Source organism: Chenopodium quinoa, unplaced genomic scaffold (genome assembly GCF_001683475.1).
Source record: "Chenopodium quinoa cultivar QQ74 unplaced genomic scaffold, ASM168347v1, whole genome shotgun sequence".
Taxonomy (NCBI): Eukaryota; Viridiplantae; Streptophyta; class Magnoliopsida; order Caryophyllales; family Amaranthaceae; genus Chenopodium; species Chenopodium quinoa.
This window is the reverse complement of record NW_018745448.1, coordinates 4,692,185-4,710,402: the sequence shown is the minus strand read 5'-3', so window position 1 is coordinate 4,710,402 and position 18,218 is coordinate 4,692,185. Positions and strand designations below refer to the sequence as shown.

Sequence of the window (18,218 nt, the reverse complement as noted above, 5' to 3'; positions counted from 1 at the left end):
TAAAAATACTATGTGTGTCGAAGAAAGCATTCATGTTATATTTGATGAATCTAATATGTTTATGAATGTGCAGGAACAAGACTCTAATGATTATGAAATTGGTATGGTTAGAAACAGGGAGGATGATGAAGAGGAAAACAATCATCCCAAGGAAAAACAAGTTGAACCTAAACAAGATCATCAGGAAAATGCTGAAGTTCCTCCACCTGAAGTTTAGGAGGAACAAGATCATGAAGAAACAGGCAACATAGAGGAACCTGAGGAAGAAGAAGAAGAAGTGCCTCAAATAGGAGTTCCTGCCAGAGAGTTTCATCCAAAGCCCTTCAAATATCAAGGCTCTCACCCTACAGACCTCATCATAAGTGACGTTGGCATAGGAACTTAAATCAGATCACAGATGAGGAACTTCTGTGCCTTCCATGCCTTTCTATCCATAATTGAGCCAGGAAATCATGAAGAAGCACTCAAAGATGCTGACTGGATAATTGCCATGCAAGATGAACTCAATGAGTTTGAAAGGAACAAGGTCTGACATCTAGAAGAGAAACCCAAAAATAAAAAGGTAATAGGGCTCAAATGGGTTTTCAGAAACAAGCTGGATGAATATGGAACTATAGTAAGGAACAAGGCCAGACTCGTTGTGAAGGGCTATAACCAACAAGAAGGTATTGATTTTGGAGAAACTTTTGCTCCTGTTTCCAGGTTAGAAGCTATTAGAATATTAATTGCTTTTGCTTCATTTATGGGTTTCAAATTATATCAAATGGATGTTAAATGTGCCTTCTTAAATGGTTTTCTTGAAGAAGAGGTGTTTGTGGAACAACCACCTGGTTTTGAAAATCCCCAATTTCCTAATCCTGTCTTTAAGCTTGATAAAGCTCTTTATGGGCTGAAGTAGGCACCAAGAGCCTGGTATGAAAGGCTCTCCAAGTTCCTTCTTCAAAATGATTTTAAAAGAGGAAAAATTGATAAAACTTTGTTTTTGAAATCTGAAGGAACTGACTTATTAGTTGTTCAAATATACGTTGATGATATTATCTTTGGTGCAACTAATGAAATATTGTGCAAGTATTTTGCTGATTTAATGAGTGGTGAATTTGAAATGAGTATGATGGGAGAACTCAACTTCTTTCTTGGTCTTCAAATCAAACAACCTGAAGAAGGAATTGCAATTCACCAACAAAAATATGTCAAGGAACTTCTGAAAAAGTATAACCATGATCAAGCAAAAACTAATCATACACCAATGGGAACTGGCACAAGATTAGATGAAGATCTACAAGGAACTATTGTAGATCAAACCAAATATAGAGGTATGATCGGATCCCTTTTTTATTTAACTGCTAGTAGACCTGACATTGCATTTAGTGTTGGCTTATGTGCTAGGTTTCAATCAAATCCTAAAGAATCTCATCTTACGGCAGTTAAAAGGATTCTAAGATACCTCAAAGGAATTGACAATCTATGTCTCTTCTATCCTAGAAGTGATACTTTTGATTTAAAAGGTTTTGCAGATGCTGATTATGCAGGAGATTTGGTGAATAGGAAAAGCACTTCTGGAATGGTCCAGTTCCTCGGACCATGTTTAGTTTCTTGGGGCTCCAAGAAACAAAATACAGTGGCCTTGTCAACTGCTGAAGCTGAGTATGTGGCTGCTGCAACTTGTTGTTCCCAAGTTCTTTGGATTAAACAACAATTAAGAGATTATGGTATGAAATATAATTGCATTCCTATTTATTGTGACAATACAAGTGCCATATGCATTTCAAAAGATCCAGTTCATCATTCTCGTGTGAAGCATATTCACATAAGGCATCATTTTCTTAAGGATAATGTTGAAAAAGGCTTAATTAAATTGGATTTTTGTGATACTGAAAATCAAATTGCTGATATTCTTACTAAGCCTTTGAGTAGGGATAAATTTGAAAAGATGCGCATGGAACTTGGTATGATACAATTGAGTTAAGAAGACCTCAAGTTCCCCCAAAGGTATAAGTCAACTATATATGCAATGTATGTCTTACACAATCTGAATATGTGAAAACATAGTCCTAAGCATTAGAATGTATGGCATTGCATATGGGATTGTGGCTGTATGTGATGAAATCAAATTGCATAAGGCATGTCCATGTTATAACAAACTATGTTGATTTGTTCCAAGTTCCTCCCAAATATTCTATCAGATTTTGTTTTATCCATTTATAAATTAATTAGCTAGTTAGTTAATTAATTTTATCCTTTTGAAAATCTTATCTTTCCATTTTGATTTTGAATTACTTTCGAGTATTTATCCTTAGAATTCAAATCAACTTTTTTTTTAAATACCCAAGACTCTTCGAATTCATTTCAGAGTTTCTGATAAAAGATTATCTTCAATTAACCTAGACCCTTCATGTCAAATCACATTAAATTTAAAACTGACCAAGTTAAAAGTAATTTCTCTATCCTATATCAATCGACACCTGCACTATTCAATTAATCTTCCACCGACTCTTTTACCCCTTGAAATTCCATCCCTATAAAATGACACCAAACCCTACACACTGTTCCTCACCTCCTCACTCCGTAAAATACACCCTACATTTTACCGATTCAGCAAATTCACCCATGGATGTTTCACCAAAACCTCAAGTTACCCCTCAAAAAGATTCACCATGGATATCGAGCAAGAGAACCAAACAAAACCCTCTGTTGAAAAACCAAAGAACTTGCATGTTGAGTCAAAGAAACGAAAGCTGGAGGAACTCGAGGATCAGGGCTGGGAGGAATTAGGAGAAAAGATTCAGTTGGAAAAGTCTCCATCTCTCAAGAAAATCGAAGCAAGCTCTGAACGCTTCATTCATGGTTTCTGTATCAACTTACCGTGGTGTGAAGTAAGTAAGTACTCTGAATTACTTGAAATCTTACAGGCTCAAAATTGGGTGCAATTGTTTAGTGAAAGTTACAATAATGTGCTTGCTCATGCTCCTTTGAAAGAATTCTGTGCGAATTTTAAGAATTATGATGGTGTTTGTGTCTCAAGAGTTAAAAATAAGAAAATTAGTTTTGATGCTAATTATCTATATGCTATTTTTGGAACTCCAAATGAGGGGTTTGATGAGTATTTTAAGGGAGCTACTGATAAAAGTGTAGGAGATGTGCCTATAAAAGAAATTGTGGAATCAATTGGTGGAAAGGTGTCTAAAGTCCAAACTAATCATAACCTGTTCTCTCCCATTCAGAAACTGTTGTTTATCTTTGTGCACTTAGCCATAGTTCCAAGAACTCAGCAAAGGCATGAGGCTAACCACCTTGATGCTAAGATAAGGCTAAGGAAGGAGTTAAGGTTCTGACTGAGGAAGAGGAGTTGGACAAATGGCTAGAAGGAGAGGATAATGAGGGAGAGGAAGAAAAGAAAGAAAAAATGAAAGATAAAGAAGAAAGTTCTGAAAAGAAAGGTAGGAAAGGTAGTGCTTCTGGTACAGGGAAAAGAAAGAGCATTAGGTTGGTTGTTAAGCCAAAAATGAAAGCTGAGGCTCCAGCTGCTTTCGTAGACCTCAGTGAGGAGAAAGCTTTTGTTCAGGGGAAACAGGGCATGTTTATGCAAGAAACTGTCACTCGTTCTGCTCCACTGAGTGCAGGTTTAGGATTTGCTGCCTTTAGTTCTGTGAGTTCCACTTTAGAACTGAAGGCACTCAAAGATGCTGTCAAGCTGCTGTCTGATGCTCAACCAGCACTGCTTCTAAGGATTGGGACTCTTGAGAAACTGGTGGGAGACTTGGTGCAAGCTTCTAAGGAACTCACCTCAGCAATGAAGGAAAGCACTTCAACTCTCTCTCAAGGCCAGGCTGATTTGTTGAAAAAGCTGGAAGATATAGTTGTTGAAGAAGAATCAGATGATGATTCAGGAGAAGAGCACAAGTCCTCAGCCCCTTGAAGCCTAGTCCTATTTTCTGTCTATCTCATCTATCAAACTATCTTTTGATCTTGGTCTGTATTAAACTTGGTTTATTTGGTTTCTTTTGGTCTTTAAACTTTTAAAACAGGGTATTTTTCTTTTTGATGTTCTAGAGGAACATCAGTTTTTTTATATGGATGTTGTTGCTTGCTTTATGACTATTTGCATACTATTTCTGCATATATGTGCTTTGTTCTATGCTTTGGACACAAACCATCACAATGGTGCTGTGTTTAGATATATATGTGCATTAATTTTGATGAAAGCCAAAAGGGGGGAAAGAAAGGCAAACTCAATTGTTGACAAGCTTCTCCATCCATCTGTAACGAAGGTATATAAGGTATATAATTTAAATTCAGTTCCTTGTTATTTGATAAAATTTTTAGTTCTGATTTACTTGATTGTTACTTCTTTATTTTACTGAGTTTTCTTAGGTTTGTCATTCATCAAAAAGGGGGAATATTGTTGACCTTACATGTTTTGATGATGACTCAAGGAACCTAAGCGAACCTATAACAAGTTTAACTTTCGGTTTTAGCTTTGATTTATGACAGGTTTGTGCTAGGAAATTCTTGAGTGAGAAGGGAGCATGGAACAAGATCAGAGCTAGCTATGGAAGAATAAAGAAATCAATCAAGTCGTGTTCCTTAAAGGGAACTGAAGCTCAAGAGTTTAAGCTTCAAAGGAAAGTTCCTTTAATGAGGAACTGCAGCTTCAGAGTCGAAGCTTCTCCAAAAATCAAGGAGTCTAATGTATTTTATCTTTACTTTAGGCAACTTGTTTTATGTTAAGTACATTATAATTGATAGGATTTAAGTGGATTTAATTTTAATTTGATAAAGATTTTATTTTCCATATTTTAACTTGTTTTAATTTTATTTCGAAAAATATCTTTTTAGTTAAAATATCTTGTTAGTTAAAAAGATTTTCTATTTTAATTATATCCAATTATTTTGGAAAATCTAATTTGGAAAATATTCTTTATAAACGGTTGTTTTACTTGGTCAAGGAAGTTGAGAGAAAATAGGAAGCAGTAAACCACTTCCTTGTAATGTGCTCAGCTTGCTGCCCAAGCATCCACGAATTGCACTTCCTTAGTTTAAGGAAGTTGTGATTAAGTGGTTATTAAGGCAACTACGATTTAACTGCCAAACTCTTTTATAAATAGCCTTGGTTTTTAGTTGAAAAAACACACTTGAGCATTACAGTCTTATAGCTTTTGAAAAAGAGTCATAATCCACTTAAGTCCTTGAATGTCTTTGTACTTAGCATTTTAGAGTTTAATCTTTGAGTTGTATTGGGTTAGAGTTTGGGGAAACTCTAAGAGTGTTTTATTTCTTTGAGTGACGCAAGGAGAAAGAGAGAGAGTTTGAGAGTTCGACTGATTGAGGGATCAGTTGAAGGGAGCTTAAGTTAATAGAGGAACTTGAGTTTAGAGTCTTAATTTGTAATAGGTTGTTTGCCCTATTATTATTAATAATTGAGTTTAAAATCCCTTGTGGTCATGGTTTTTCTTCTTGATTAGCGCCAAGAAGTTTTCCACGTAAAATCTCTCTTTGCACTTTTAGTTTTTATTTGAGTTTCTTTATAAATTCCGCGAAAATTACCCTAGTTCCTCTACAATACAATTCACCCCCCCTCTTGTATTGTTCATTCGAGTCAACAACCAATTTAATTGCAACAATTCAATCAATCAATGATCATCAACTAGCACAAATCACCAATCAAGCATGCTTCCCCTTCTCCCTAGGAACTAATCTACTCACTAATCATGGTGTAACTCAAGAACAAATCACTAGAAATTGCATTGATCATCATTCTAAATCAAAATCAAAAGAAAACAATATTAACTACAATATCAAATTCAAATCCAAGGAAATCAAACAATCAAACATGAATCTAAGACAAACAAGTAAAGAGATGAACCAAAAGAAGTGATTCTCACTAATATTAATGATTGAAGATGAAGAAATCCAAACTTGATTGAACCAATGTTGAAATACCAATCCAAATCCAAGAACTTCTCTCTAACTTCTCTCTCTAAAACTAAGCTAATGAAAATTATTTAAAAGTTAGTTTTCAAAAAGGAATTACAAGTGTATTTATAAGCAAAGAAGGAAAACAGGTTCCCCGCGCCCTCTCTAAGAAATCCCGCGCCAGTGGAGAAATGGGTACGGAACCCATAACAAACTCCGCGGGTTGTCTAGGCAATAACACCCGCGCCCGCGGCAAGGGCGCGGCAAATGCCCTGCTCCCAAAGAGTAATCAGAGGCCCGCGGTTTCTCTAATCTGGAGCGCCCTCTCCAATCTACTCGCGCCCACGGGGAGCCCTTGGGGCAACCACGGGGAGTTCGTGGTCGATTTTTGCTGTTTTAGTGCAACATAACCCGCGCCCGCGACATCTTGGCAAAAGCTGACGCCCTCTCCAAGGCCTCTCCAAGCCCTCTCTGAGCAGATTGCTTCCTCCTTGCTTAGTCAATATAGCTCATCTTGATCCCTTTGCAAAGACAACTCCTAGGTACCTACAAAAGAAAACAAAGAAAATGAATAAAAGGGAAAAAGAGCCAAAGAAAAGAAAACACGAAGAAAACATGAAAAACACACAAAAAGAAGGAAAAAGAGGAACTAAAGGGAAAAGGACCAAAAATAAGAGAAGAAAGCATGAAAAAGGGATGGAATCATCCTAAAAGACTACCCTATGAGTGTCATAAATGACACTCATCAGAAGTCAGTTAAGCTTCAAAATTATGTAACTGACACAATTCTTAAAAATAGTCCATCTTCGTCATCTCCTAACACATCGTCTCCGAAGCATTCCTTAGGTACAACTTATCATATAGCATATTACATAAGTATTGACAATTTTTGTTTCCTTTATCGAAAATAATTTATCACAGCTCTAACATCTGGTAAAGAACCGCAATCTTTTAAGGAGGCCATGAAAGATGAGGGCTGGTGAGAATCCATGAAAAAGGAAATTCAAGCATTAGAAGATAATGGCAAGTAGACAATGGAGGATCTTCCTCCCAAAATACGAGATATTAGTATTCAATAGGTGTATCAGATCAAATATTACTCTAATGAGAGTATTGAACGTCTAAAATCCAGATTAGTAATCTTTGGCAATCATAAAAAAGAAGGCATTGACTACACATAAACATTTGCACCCATGGCTAAAATGGTTACTATTCGGGCTTTTCTTGCAATTACAGCTTCTAAAAATTGGGAGTTACATCAGATTGATGTTCATAATGTTTTTCTCCATGGAGATCTTGATGAGGAGGTGTACGTACATAAACTTCCTTCTGCTTTTTAGTCTTTCAATCCTAATAAGGTATGTTGTCTTAGTAAATCTGTATATGACCTCAAACAGGCACCACGATGTTGGTTTGCTAAACTTACATCAGCCTTGAAAGCATACGGTGCCTTGCAATCTTATTCAGATTACTCGTTATTACATACAATAGTGGAAAAATTCAAATAAATGTTTTTGTATATGTTGATGATCTCATTATTTCTAGGAATGATTCCGCTCCTTTAAGGATTTTCAAAGCTTATCTCAGTGATTATTTTGATAAGAAAGATCTTTGCCCCTTGAAATATTTTTTGGGCAAGTTCTTCACACGTAGCTCTTAAGATTTGTTTCTTTTCCAAAGGAAGTATATCCTTGATATCATCTCTGAAGTTGGTTTGTTGGGTTGTGTAGGGAATATTTCAAGCATTACCCAAACTTGAACCCTACTGTGATCATACACTTAAGTATGGTGCCGTCCAAAGGGAAGCAAGCTAGAGAAAAAGAGTCGCCAATAAGTTTTAGGAACTTGTAAACCGTTCATAGGGTGAAGGTTACACCCCTTAACGATCCAAGAGATCATTAACTCCAATAGGTCTGAAACCAAGACTAGAAGTTCGAGGATGAAGGTACAAATCCAACCTAAAAGAGATTGAACCTTCCCTATTAATAAGCCTCCACTTTATTCTTCTCGTATTCATGTGCGCTTTCTGACTAACATGCAATCAATAGGATTAACACTAAACCTGTTTAATCTATGTTGGTTGAATATTAATGCACAAACAAAACTATTGTTGGCGATCACTTGAATTATAATCATATTAGCCCTAACAAGATTATTAATTACCTTGTTCAGCGTGATTACAGTTACAAATTCCCTTTAAACATGCATAAAAGATGTGATCAAGAAATAACAATAAATGATATAAAGCAACATGATAATAATAATAATACCATAAAAATAATCATAATAATAATTATATTCAATAATCATCATCATCATGTTAAAGCATAATATTAATAGCAAGATCCTAGGCATGATACTAAACACAATTAATAACAAACCCTATCATGTCACTAAACAAATAAAAATCAAAGCTTTAGCCCTAACATGATACTAACATGAATATTAGGAAAGATAATAAAAGGCATCATACAAATCATAATTGATATTAGGAACTTATTGTTATCACCCTAAACATCATACTAAGAAAAGCATCCTAACATGATAATAGGAAAAACATCCTAACATGATACTAGGAATCAAAATAACAACCTAAACATGATTTCTATATCAAAATATCAATAAAATAATTAAAGTACTTACTTGGATGCCTCGTACCTCTTTTTAATAACAAAATACACACGTTAGTGAATTCAACGAAAATAATAAAACCAACAATTAAACTAAATAATTGAAAGAGAGATTTGGGACCAAGCCCTCAGAAATATCAAACCTTTCACATCTAAGGCGAAGGCAACTTCGAATTATGCAAGGTATGTCTAGATCTTGTGAATGCGGAATTTTGTTTGTAAAAGGGTGGTTTAGAATAAGAGAGAGAGAGAGAGTATCAAGATTTTCTTGATGAGAGTTGGTGATGAGAATTATTGATGATTAAAAACGGAGGTCTAAGGACGCTATTTATAATGAAAATCAGTCCGGATTTGATAAAAAAAGAATCAGAGTTCGAAGAGGAATAAAACGCGACGCTGTCGCCGCGCGACAGGCTTGTTGTCCGGCGCTGCAAGACAGTTTTTGCAGATTTTGTTTTTATCATATCTTTTGATCTAGAAGTTCAAATAAAGCATATAATATGTCGTTGGAAAGATCTTGAAGTATAGTTTCCAACCCTATTAGAATCATAATAAAATATTTTGTAGATAAAAAGATATGGCCGAAATAGTAGAAGGGTGTCAGTTTTGGATAGAGTTTCGTATTCTATTCATATATTTTTCGTTTATAGCTCAGAATTAATATTATAATATATCATTGGAAAGAAATTTCAAGATCTATCCAACCATATAAAATTTGGATAAATATTATGAGGCACGAAAATAATATCATAACATATTTCATCTCGTTCAAAACAAGGATTCTTAAAAGGAGTAGTTTTATTCAATTTCAAACTCTTTGAAACATAATTATCAATCCTAACTCCATTAGGATTCAAAATAACCTTCTAGAGTATTCTAGAAGATTATAATAAATCCTAATAGATTTATGAATGATAACTAATAATAGGCCCTCCTCTAGATCATTGGGCCGTATGTAAGAACCAAACCGGGCCCAGTTTAGTATTTTGACCATAATTTCCTCATTATTTATCGGAATTGAGCTTATAATATATCGTTGGAAAGATCTTTTCGTGCCCTATCCAACTACACTATTATTGGACACTTATCATAGACCAAACTAAACTGGAATGCACGTTTTTCATAAATAGGGTAAGAAAAGAAATATTTTCAAAAACAGAAAGAAAAGATATTTTAATAAAAACATCCTCATCACTAGAATTTTCACACTTTCGCTATGTTCGATAATCAATTGACGTGAAAGGTATTCATACTGGGTTTGGTTTTGGGGAGACACATTTTGGTGTCTACAGGTTCTAAACCCGTTGGCTTCCTAATTGAACAAAACCACAAGATTGCATGGCTTAGCTAGTGGTGAGTACTTTCAATTCTCATCCTCAAACCTATCGAAGACTTGTGGGTAGGTTGATTTATCTGGAAATCACGTACACGAAAAGTTTTGGCTTACTCGTTTCATGTCTTATCTCAGTTTAATTGTGCAAGAACCAAGAACCGAGCACTGGGAAGCAGCCTTAAGGGTTTTGGGATATTTGAAAAGCACTCGGCCGGGGAATATTATTACGTTCTGATAGTGATTTAACCCTGCAGGGTTGGTGTGATTCTGATTTGGTCGCATGTCCCATAACCCGTAGATCTTTGTCGAGATGGTTAGTTTTTCTTGGTCATTCCCCTATTTCATGAAAAACCGAGAAATAATATATTGTTTCTCGTTCTTCGGCAAAAGCAGAAAATCGCTCTATGGCTGCTATAACTTGTGAATAGAAATGGTTGAAAGGTTTCTTACTAAGTTTAGGTGTGCATCATCCAAAGACAATTAAATTATTATGTGATAGTCAATCGGCTCTTCATATTAATAAAGAATCCGGTTTTCCATGAACGAACAAAAGACAGCGAAGTTGATTGTCATTTCATTCGTGATACTAAAAATTAAGGATGGTTTGATTGATCCCTTTATGTTCCTACGCATGCACAACTAGCCAATGTGTTCACTAAGGCTCTCGGCAAAATCAGTTTGATAATTTACATCACAAGTTGGGCATCTTCACTCCATATGCTCCAACTTGAGGGGTTGTGTAAGGATAATTAGAGATATTTTTGGGGAGATATTGTTTTCTTAATTTTAGGATTGATTGTGTATTTGATATTATCATGTATAGGGTTGTTCATCGGTCCAAGACTGGACCAGACAGGCCAAAAATTAGAATCCTTAAAACCGAAGACCGGATCGATTAAGCTAGGACCGAACCCGGACCAGACCAAAAGAATTGATCTAGAACCCGGACCAGATCCCTTTGGACCTATTTAAATTTTTTTTTTAAAAAATCTAAATTTTTAATAAGTTTATAGAAAACTCGAAAAAAGTAAAGGTAAAACTATATTTTTAACATCTTTTTTTTTGTGTGTTTAGTACAAAAAAGCTCATAAAATTAAAGATTTCTAAGCTTATTAAGAATAGTCTTAACTAATAATTTAAAGTTTTACGCATATTTTTTAATCAAAAATCGGTTCGATCCAAGACCGGTTTTTATAGGATTTTGGACCGGATCGAACCGGTGACCGGAAAAACAAATTTCTAGACCCAAAGACTTCGGTCTGGTTCGATCTGATCCAGGGTCGGTCCAAAGTGGTCCGGTGGACCAATTTATGAACACCCCTAAGTATATCTTTTGATTTGATTATATCTTTTGAAAATATCTTGTACTTCATATAATTATGAAGGGCAAGCTTTTGAGCCTTTATTAAATTCTACTACGTATAACATAGTAGCCAGATATGAATATAACCAACCAAATAAAATGAAATTAGTATGCAGGTTATACACATCTGTTTTATGATCCACAGTGATACGCATTTACTCCATGTGTCCAGGACTCCTTAATTAATTGTTAGTCTTGAGTATGGGAAGAATCGGAGAATTTGTGGAAATTAGCTGCGAATCGAGTATCGACATAACTTGAACATTTAGGTACTCTTGAGCTTGCAGGCTTGCAGCTGTGTCTATTATATTGTTAAGAATGTTAATAAATGTTTTGTCCACAGCGTCATGGTACCTACTACACTTATTTTTTATTTTTTTGGTTTAGAGAGTTACAAATGCGGGGTGAAAATCGATCTCCAAGCCTAGACGGGAATACTTTATCTATCACTCACTCTCACAATTTATTAAATTTAATTGCAACGGAAATTATATAAGCCAATAATTACACTAATTCAATATTATCAAACTTCGAGAGAGTGAGGGATAGCTCAAGTAGTTAGAGCTTCCCTCCCAATTTCAGGAGATCATGAGATCGATTCTCACCCCGCTCTCGTGGCTCTTTAAACACCAAAAAATAAAATATTATCAAACTTCGAAATTCAAATAATAGTACATCATCAATTCATTAGAATTGGAAAAACAAAAACACAAAATAATTGCCAGCTTACAGGACTATTGTGTACTAGTCACTAACAAAGCATGCAATCAACCCCCACAATTTTCAGAAAACTTCACTTAAATTTCCTGGCTAAATCAAATTACCACATAAATTGAAATTTAATAGCTAGTTTTAGGATCTTACGGTAAATTGATCAAAAAGAAAACATGCATGCAAACATCACAACTCGATGTATCACCTCTCTTCGGTACGAACCCGATCCTGATGCACACCCCACCGCCTAATCCCCAACTGCAGCTCAGCGGCCGCGATCAAAAACTCGGCCACTTGCTGCGGGGACAAAAGCTCTACCACCTGCCGTAACGTCTTCATCCTCAATTCATCCGCTCTAGCCACCACGGAACCAAGCCTAGCCACCAAACAGTTCAGCCCGTCAGGCCCATTTCCGCAAAGCCCAGACCATTCGGGCTCGGACCGGGCCACCTCCTCCTGCCACTCACCTAGATCATTCCCAATCTCATTCTCTTCTTTGACGGTCAAACATTGGAGCTCACTGACCCGGGCCAGTTGGGCCGGAGTGAGCTCTCCTAAGTCCCCAGTGCGGCGACCCTGTAGGATGTCCGCTACGTGGGACTCAAACCTAATACTAGACTCAGTATAAACAAGGTGGAAAAGGGTGGTGGGACGAAAACCCGCCACCCAATAAAGGGACCGCTCCAGGGTGGTTGCCCATGGAGCAGCAAATAAAGGGAGGGCATCGGTACGTGCCTCATCGATCTTAGTTTGGTAGTAGAAGACGTAATGAGCGACAACCTCGTCGACGAGTTGTCGAACGTGTTGATGGTCTGAGGTAGAGTTGAGGCGTGGTGTTGGGGTGCTAGCGAGCTCGGCTGTGAATTTGTTGAGTTTTTCCGCCCATGAATCATGAAAGCGGTGGAAGTTCGTCATTATGATATTGTGATTTTTCTTTTTTTTTTTTTTTAGGGAAAATAGTACGAGTAATAAAAAGAAATGTATATGATGACATGAAAATTTTAAGGAATAAGTTGAGTTGTAAGATGACACTTGGGACATAGCATGCTTGAAACGTGTATATTTAAGGGCGTTGATTAGTAGACAGTTAACAATAATCTATACTATACTCTACTAGTGTAGTAGTGTATCTATACTACTTATGTAAAAATTATGAATGAAGCTAAAAGGCGCGGTTTGATGAGCCTGCAGAAAACTTGGTTACTGTTGAAATTGAATACTGAGATGACGACCATGACGTGTTTGCCGTTTTGTTCCACGTCATTAATCTGAAGGTGTTATTTATACGAGTTATTAATTGTGATTTTTTTGCTTCGTTTAATTTAATTTTTTTTTTCTTTGTCGAATTTAAGCATTAGTGCATTACATTCTAATAATTACTTTAGAAATAATCTAGTAGATTTTAGATTATTTGATGGAATAACTTTCAGAGTTTTTTGTTTTATTTCAAATCAGTTGTTTGCTTATGCACATTTTGCTTCAATGTTAAACTTAAAAATTTTACGTTAGGGGTATGAAGATCTGCTTACGATGAATTGATGATGGACCAAACCCAGGTAACAACACTACACACTCTAAAGATATATATTTATCATATATATCTTTGACCTTGTAAATATATTGTTTCCTAGATTAGTGCTTAGAATATTTCGTATATAGCTTTTCCCCACTTTATAGCATTAATTAGTGGCTTAACTTAAGCCCTTGGATATTGTATATATTGACAATGAATGCAAAGCAATGCTCACGGATTAAATTCCTTCATGGTATCAGGTTCTTAGGGTAAATTCCGCTGCACCCTAACTCCTTGTTCCGCCTTATCTTCTTTTCTCTTCTACCCATCCTCTTCTCTTCTTCATCACAGTACCATGTCGGTGTAGCCATAGCTCAAAGTGCGCCTATGTTAAAGCATGTGGTGAATATGCTTGGCACTCATAGGAAGTGGGAATTGACATAATACGATTAGGGACACGGAAAGTAGGGAGCCGCCAACAAGTTTTTAAGGAACTTGTAAACCGTTCACGGTTCATAAACGGCAACCACGAATAAGGGACAACGAATCCGTAAAGGTTACACCCCATTCATAATCCATGAGATTACTAACTATATATGGTTCGGAACCACGAAAGGAGGATCGGGGATGATGGTACGAAGTGAGTCATGGTGTCACATTCGCCCGTATTGGCCTCTACTCGATTCTTATAGTGAAAAGTGATTCTTGCGATCTTAAAGGCATACAAACAGAGATTCAATTTGCTCCAAAATATTAATAAACTAAATTGGTTGAATATTAATGCACCACATAATTATAAAGAATTAGTGATCACTTGATTAAACAACAAGATTAAAAAGGAACCTAAACCGGTTGTCCAAATTATCTTATTAGACGTCATTTTCAATTAGATATTTCCTTTAAACATGCAATATGATGATCAATAAAAAATAATAATAGAATTCTCATTAATATTGGAAGCAATTTAACCATAATTCCAACAATATAAAATCGTCAGAAAAATAATAGAAATAAAAGGAACATAATTCTTACTTTGATTTTGTTTGCTTGCAACTACAAAATAATAAACGAGTTAGTAAATTCAAGGAAATAATAATAAAACAATAATTAAATTAAATTAAATAAAGTAGAGTTGATTTGGGGCCAAACCCTCAAACAGTTCTACCTTTCACGCCTTGGCTTAAGGACGGAACCACGAGTAAAGTGTGGACTCCTAAGAATGCTTGAAGAAGGAATTTTGAAAAAAGAAGGGTAGGCTAGTGTTTATGCTAGAACATAGGAGAGAGAAAAATAGAGAGTTAATTCATGCCACGTACATCAGAAATTAGGGGTTATTTATAGAAAAAATGTGCTGAGGGAACACACGGAACCCTAAAATGATAAAAAGTCTAAAAAAGTCTACCGCGACACGGCAAAGTATACCGTGACACGGGAAATCCCACTGTCAGACGGGAAACATTCCCATGACACGGTGTACTTTAGTGTGACGCGGGAAATATTTAGTGAACGGGGGGAGAAAACGTGTTAAGGGTTTACGCGGCAAGGACACGGAGTCCCCCGTTTCACAGCAGGTGTCCCGTGTCACGGGAAACCCCCCTGTCAGACGGGAAAGTTTTGTGTGTCGCGGTGGACTGTTGCCGTGACGCGGGATTTTCAGTCCGCTTTTCTGTCTAAATTCATTTTTAACCCTAATTTTGTTCAGCATTTTAAGCGTCGATTGATAATTTCGGGCCATTTCTGTTTTTTATTATTATTTGGGCTAAAATAAGAAAATAAGTAAAATAAAATAAATAAAAAGTTTGGGCCAAATAAATAATAAAACAATAAAATTAAAAAAGGTTTGGGCTAAAATTAAATAATAAAAACAATAAAAAAAAAAGGTTTGGGCTGGAATAAAAAAAAAAAAAAAAAAAAAAAAAAAAAAAAAAAAAAAAATTGACCAAACATCAAGACTGATCCATGGACTATTCAAAAATTTAATTTAATTAAATACAATTTTTTAAGCACTCTTGGGATTAAATACTAAACCCTACCAATAATGGCGGTGAAAGGTTGTTCATCATCGGGTTTTGTTTTGGGGAGACATTTTTAGGTGTATTGATAGGCTTATCGCGTACCTAACAAAAATAACCTAACTATTCCTTCTAACTATGTAGTAGGGCAAGTAAGGATCGAATCCCAAGAGACTATGGTTCATTCAATTAATCAGACTCAATTAATCACTAAGCACGTCACCAATCAATAATGGATGATAATAATCAACTAATATATTAAATAACACAATTAACTAGAGGAAATATTAATCAATAAACTAAAGCATCCAAGATCAAGCATTACCACGATTATGATTGATAAACTAATAAATCTACCCCCAATATATAAATCAATTGACAAGAAGAAAAGCAATCCCTAATAATAATACCAAAGGTCTCTTCCAAGTTATCAATGGCTTCCCAAATTAACTATCAAGCCTACTTCCGTGGAATCAAGCGAATAAGGGACATTAAACACCATGCCTAGATTCCTAATTATTCAATCATCTACTTCCGTGATGATCTTCAAACCCTTAATTGGAATAACCTAATCCCGTTAATACCCAACTTCCGTTGCAATAAGAACAAAGGGATGATAACAATACTAATTATTCCTAATCTAGTATTGGCATAAACACAATCAATTAAGCATGTCAATTGGGATTATTATTGGGGAATTTAAAGTTTTAATTCATGCATCAATCATAATCGGGCTTAGCAAGATCCCGGATTAAGGAAACTACTCACACATCATAATAAAATCAAAATCAAGTTCAAAAACAAGAAACAGTAAAGAAAACATATTTAGAGAACAGTGAATATCAGAAAAGAGTGAAGTAAGATAAATACCAATTACTCCAATTGAAAGAACTCAAATTGTTGATGAACAATTGATTAATCTGGGATTAAAAGATTGAAATTGCTTAAAGGAAATAAAACTAGGGTTCTTGAGAGTTTTCTAGGGCTTAAGGAGAAAAACTAATGAAAAACTCACTTTAAAAGTTAATTACAAAAGGGTATTTATACCCTCAAAAGATAGAAATTCGGAAATAGCTGAAATCGCGCAATCTTGAACATCGCCCGGTCAGACCGGGCAAACCTCGCCCGATCGGGCGGAGGAAGGCTGCGTAAAATACGACAGTTTTCCTTCTTTGCCCGGTCAGACCGGGCGAACCTCGCCCGGTCGGGCGCGCGTAACACGTTTCCAGAATTGCATCTTCATAACTTGACTTCTTCATCGCCCGGTCTGACCGGGCGAAGCCTGCCCGATCGGGCGCGCGTTGCACCGTTCAGAATTGGGCTTCTTCCTGTGAACTCTTCATTGCCCGGTCTGCCCGGGCAAGCCATGCCCGGTCGGGCACTCCACATAAATTGCAGTTCTTGGCTATCAACTCTTCCGAATCTACTAAAAACACGTCCAATTGCCTAGAAACGCTTCATATTCCTGAAAAGCTTACTAAAACAATCGAATACACTAAAGAAGAGATTGTTAGCAAGAAATGGCTCCGTAGAGCTCAAAACCATATAAAATTACTAAGTAAAACCGGGGAAAACCATTGTATAAAACACGTATATCAAATTCCCCCAAGCTAAACCTTTGCTTGTCCCTAAGCAAAGCAATGAATAAATAAATCAATACTTCACCCCAAAAGCAATTCAAATCAATAAATACGATTAAAGGTAAACTCGACAGTTATGCATCAAAGTCAACCAATCAAATCCATCTGACTACTCATCCTGTCTGACAATAGTCAAATAGAGCAAACCACAAGAGCATATAGAATTCAAGACTAGTGTTCACACACTCAACTCTCATTTATGTGGCGAGTAAAAGATATACTCGATCGCTCTCCATCCAACTCCTTTAAATGTGAACAATGCCCTCCCAAACTCACGCACTCGTGTGTTTAAAGAAAACAAGCACTCAACCTAGCAGTCGACTCGAAATATATCAAATCATTCTTTGCATTGGAAAACAACTAATTTCACATTCACACAACTCTATGCACAAAGGTCAGAAGGTCTTCAAAGCTTGTAATGTAAGGCTAGGATAAAAGGTAGGAAATATTTGGGAAAATGTAAGAGTAAAGCTATGCTTAAGGGAGCCAAAATCCTAATAAATAAAACCAAGGTCAAAATGAATTAATGACCAAATCATCTCCAACACAACTCAACTCTACCAAAAATTCACCAAACATCCAATTATATTAAAAATTTCCAACACTTAAAATTTCACTCATATATACAAAATATAAAATTATAGAACTTGAGTGAACAAACAAACTTTGAACTCTCCTTTTTTTCTTGAGCAGCCTTCAATTAGAACACTTGAACATTGAAACAATTTTTTCTTTTGCTCTTTCTTTTCCCTTTTTTTCATCTCACATTGGAATTTTTCCTTTGCACAATAAATTTTCAATTTTTTCAATCCACAACAATAAGAACAAATAAAAACTTCTCAAATCCACCCAAAATTGTGCAGATTACATGCACACTACAACTCCCTCACCTCACTCACTATTAGCTCCCCCAAGCCAAGCTTGGGACTAGTAACCAATGGGGCTTAAATAGGCTTGTAATGTGGCAAAATAAACAATAAAAGGGCACAAGCAACAACATGGGTAGCAAGAAGGGAACAAATGTATCTAATATCGTCTGAAAGCCACCTAGAGGAACAAATGCCTTCGTCCTCCTCAATGTGCATATTAATGAGTCATGC

At 36.0% G+C, this 18,218-nt stretch overlaps 1 protein-coding gene across 1 annotated transcript; it reads right to left on the bottom strand.

Annotated features, from left to right (window-relative positions):
• Positions 1–11,528: 11,528 nt before the first annotated feature.
• Positions 11,529–13,580, bottom strand: LOC110713679 (protein DOG1-like 4). The gene has a single exon (XM_021892137.1). It carries the CDS (start codon positions 12,992–12,994, stop codon positions 12,155–12,157), a length of 840 nt encoding a protein of 279 aa, XP_021747829.1. The 5' UTR covers positions 12,995–13,580; the 3' UTR covers positions 11,529–12,154.
• Positions 13,581–18,218: the final 4,638 nt, after the last annotated feature.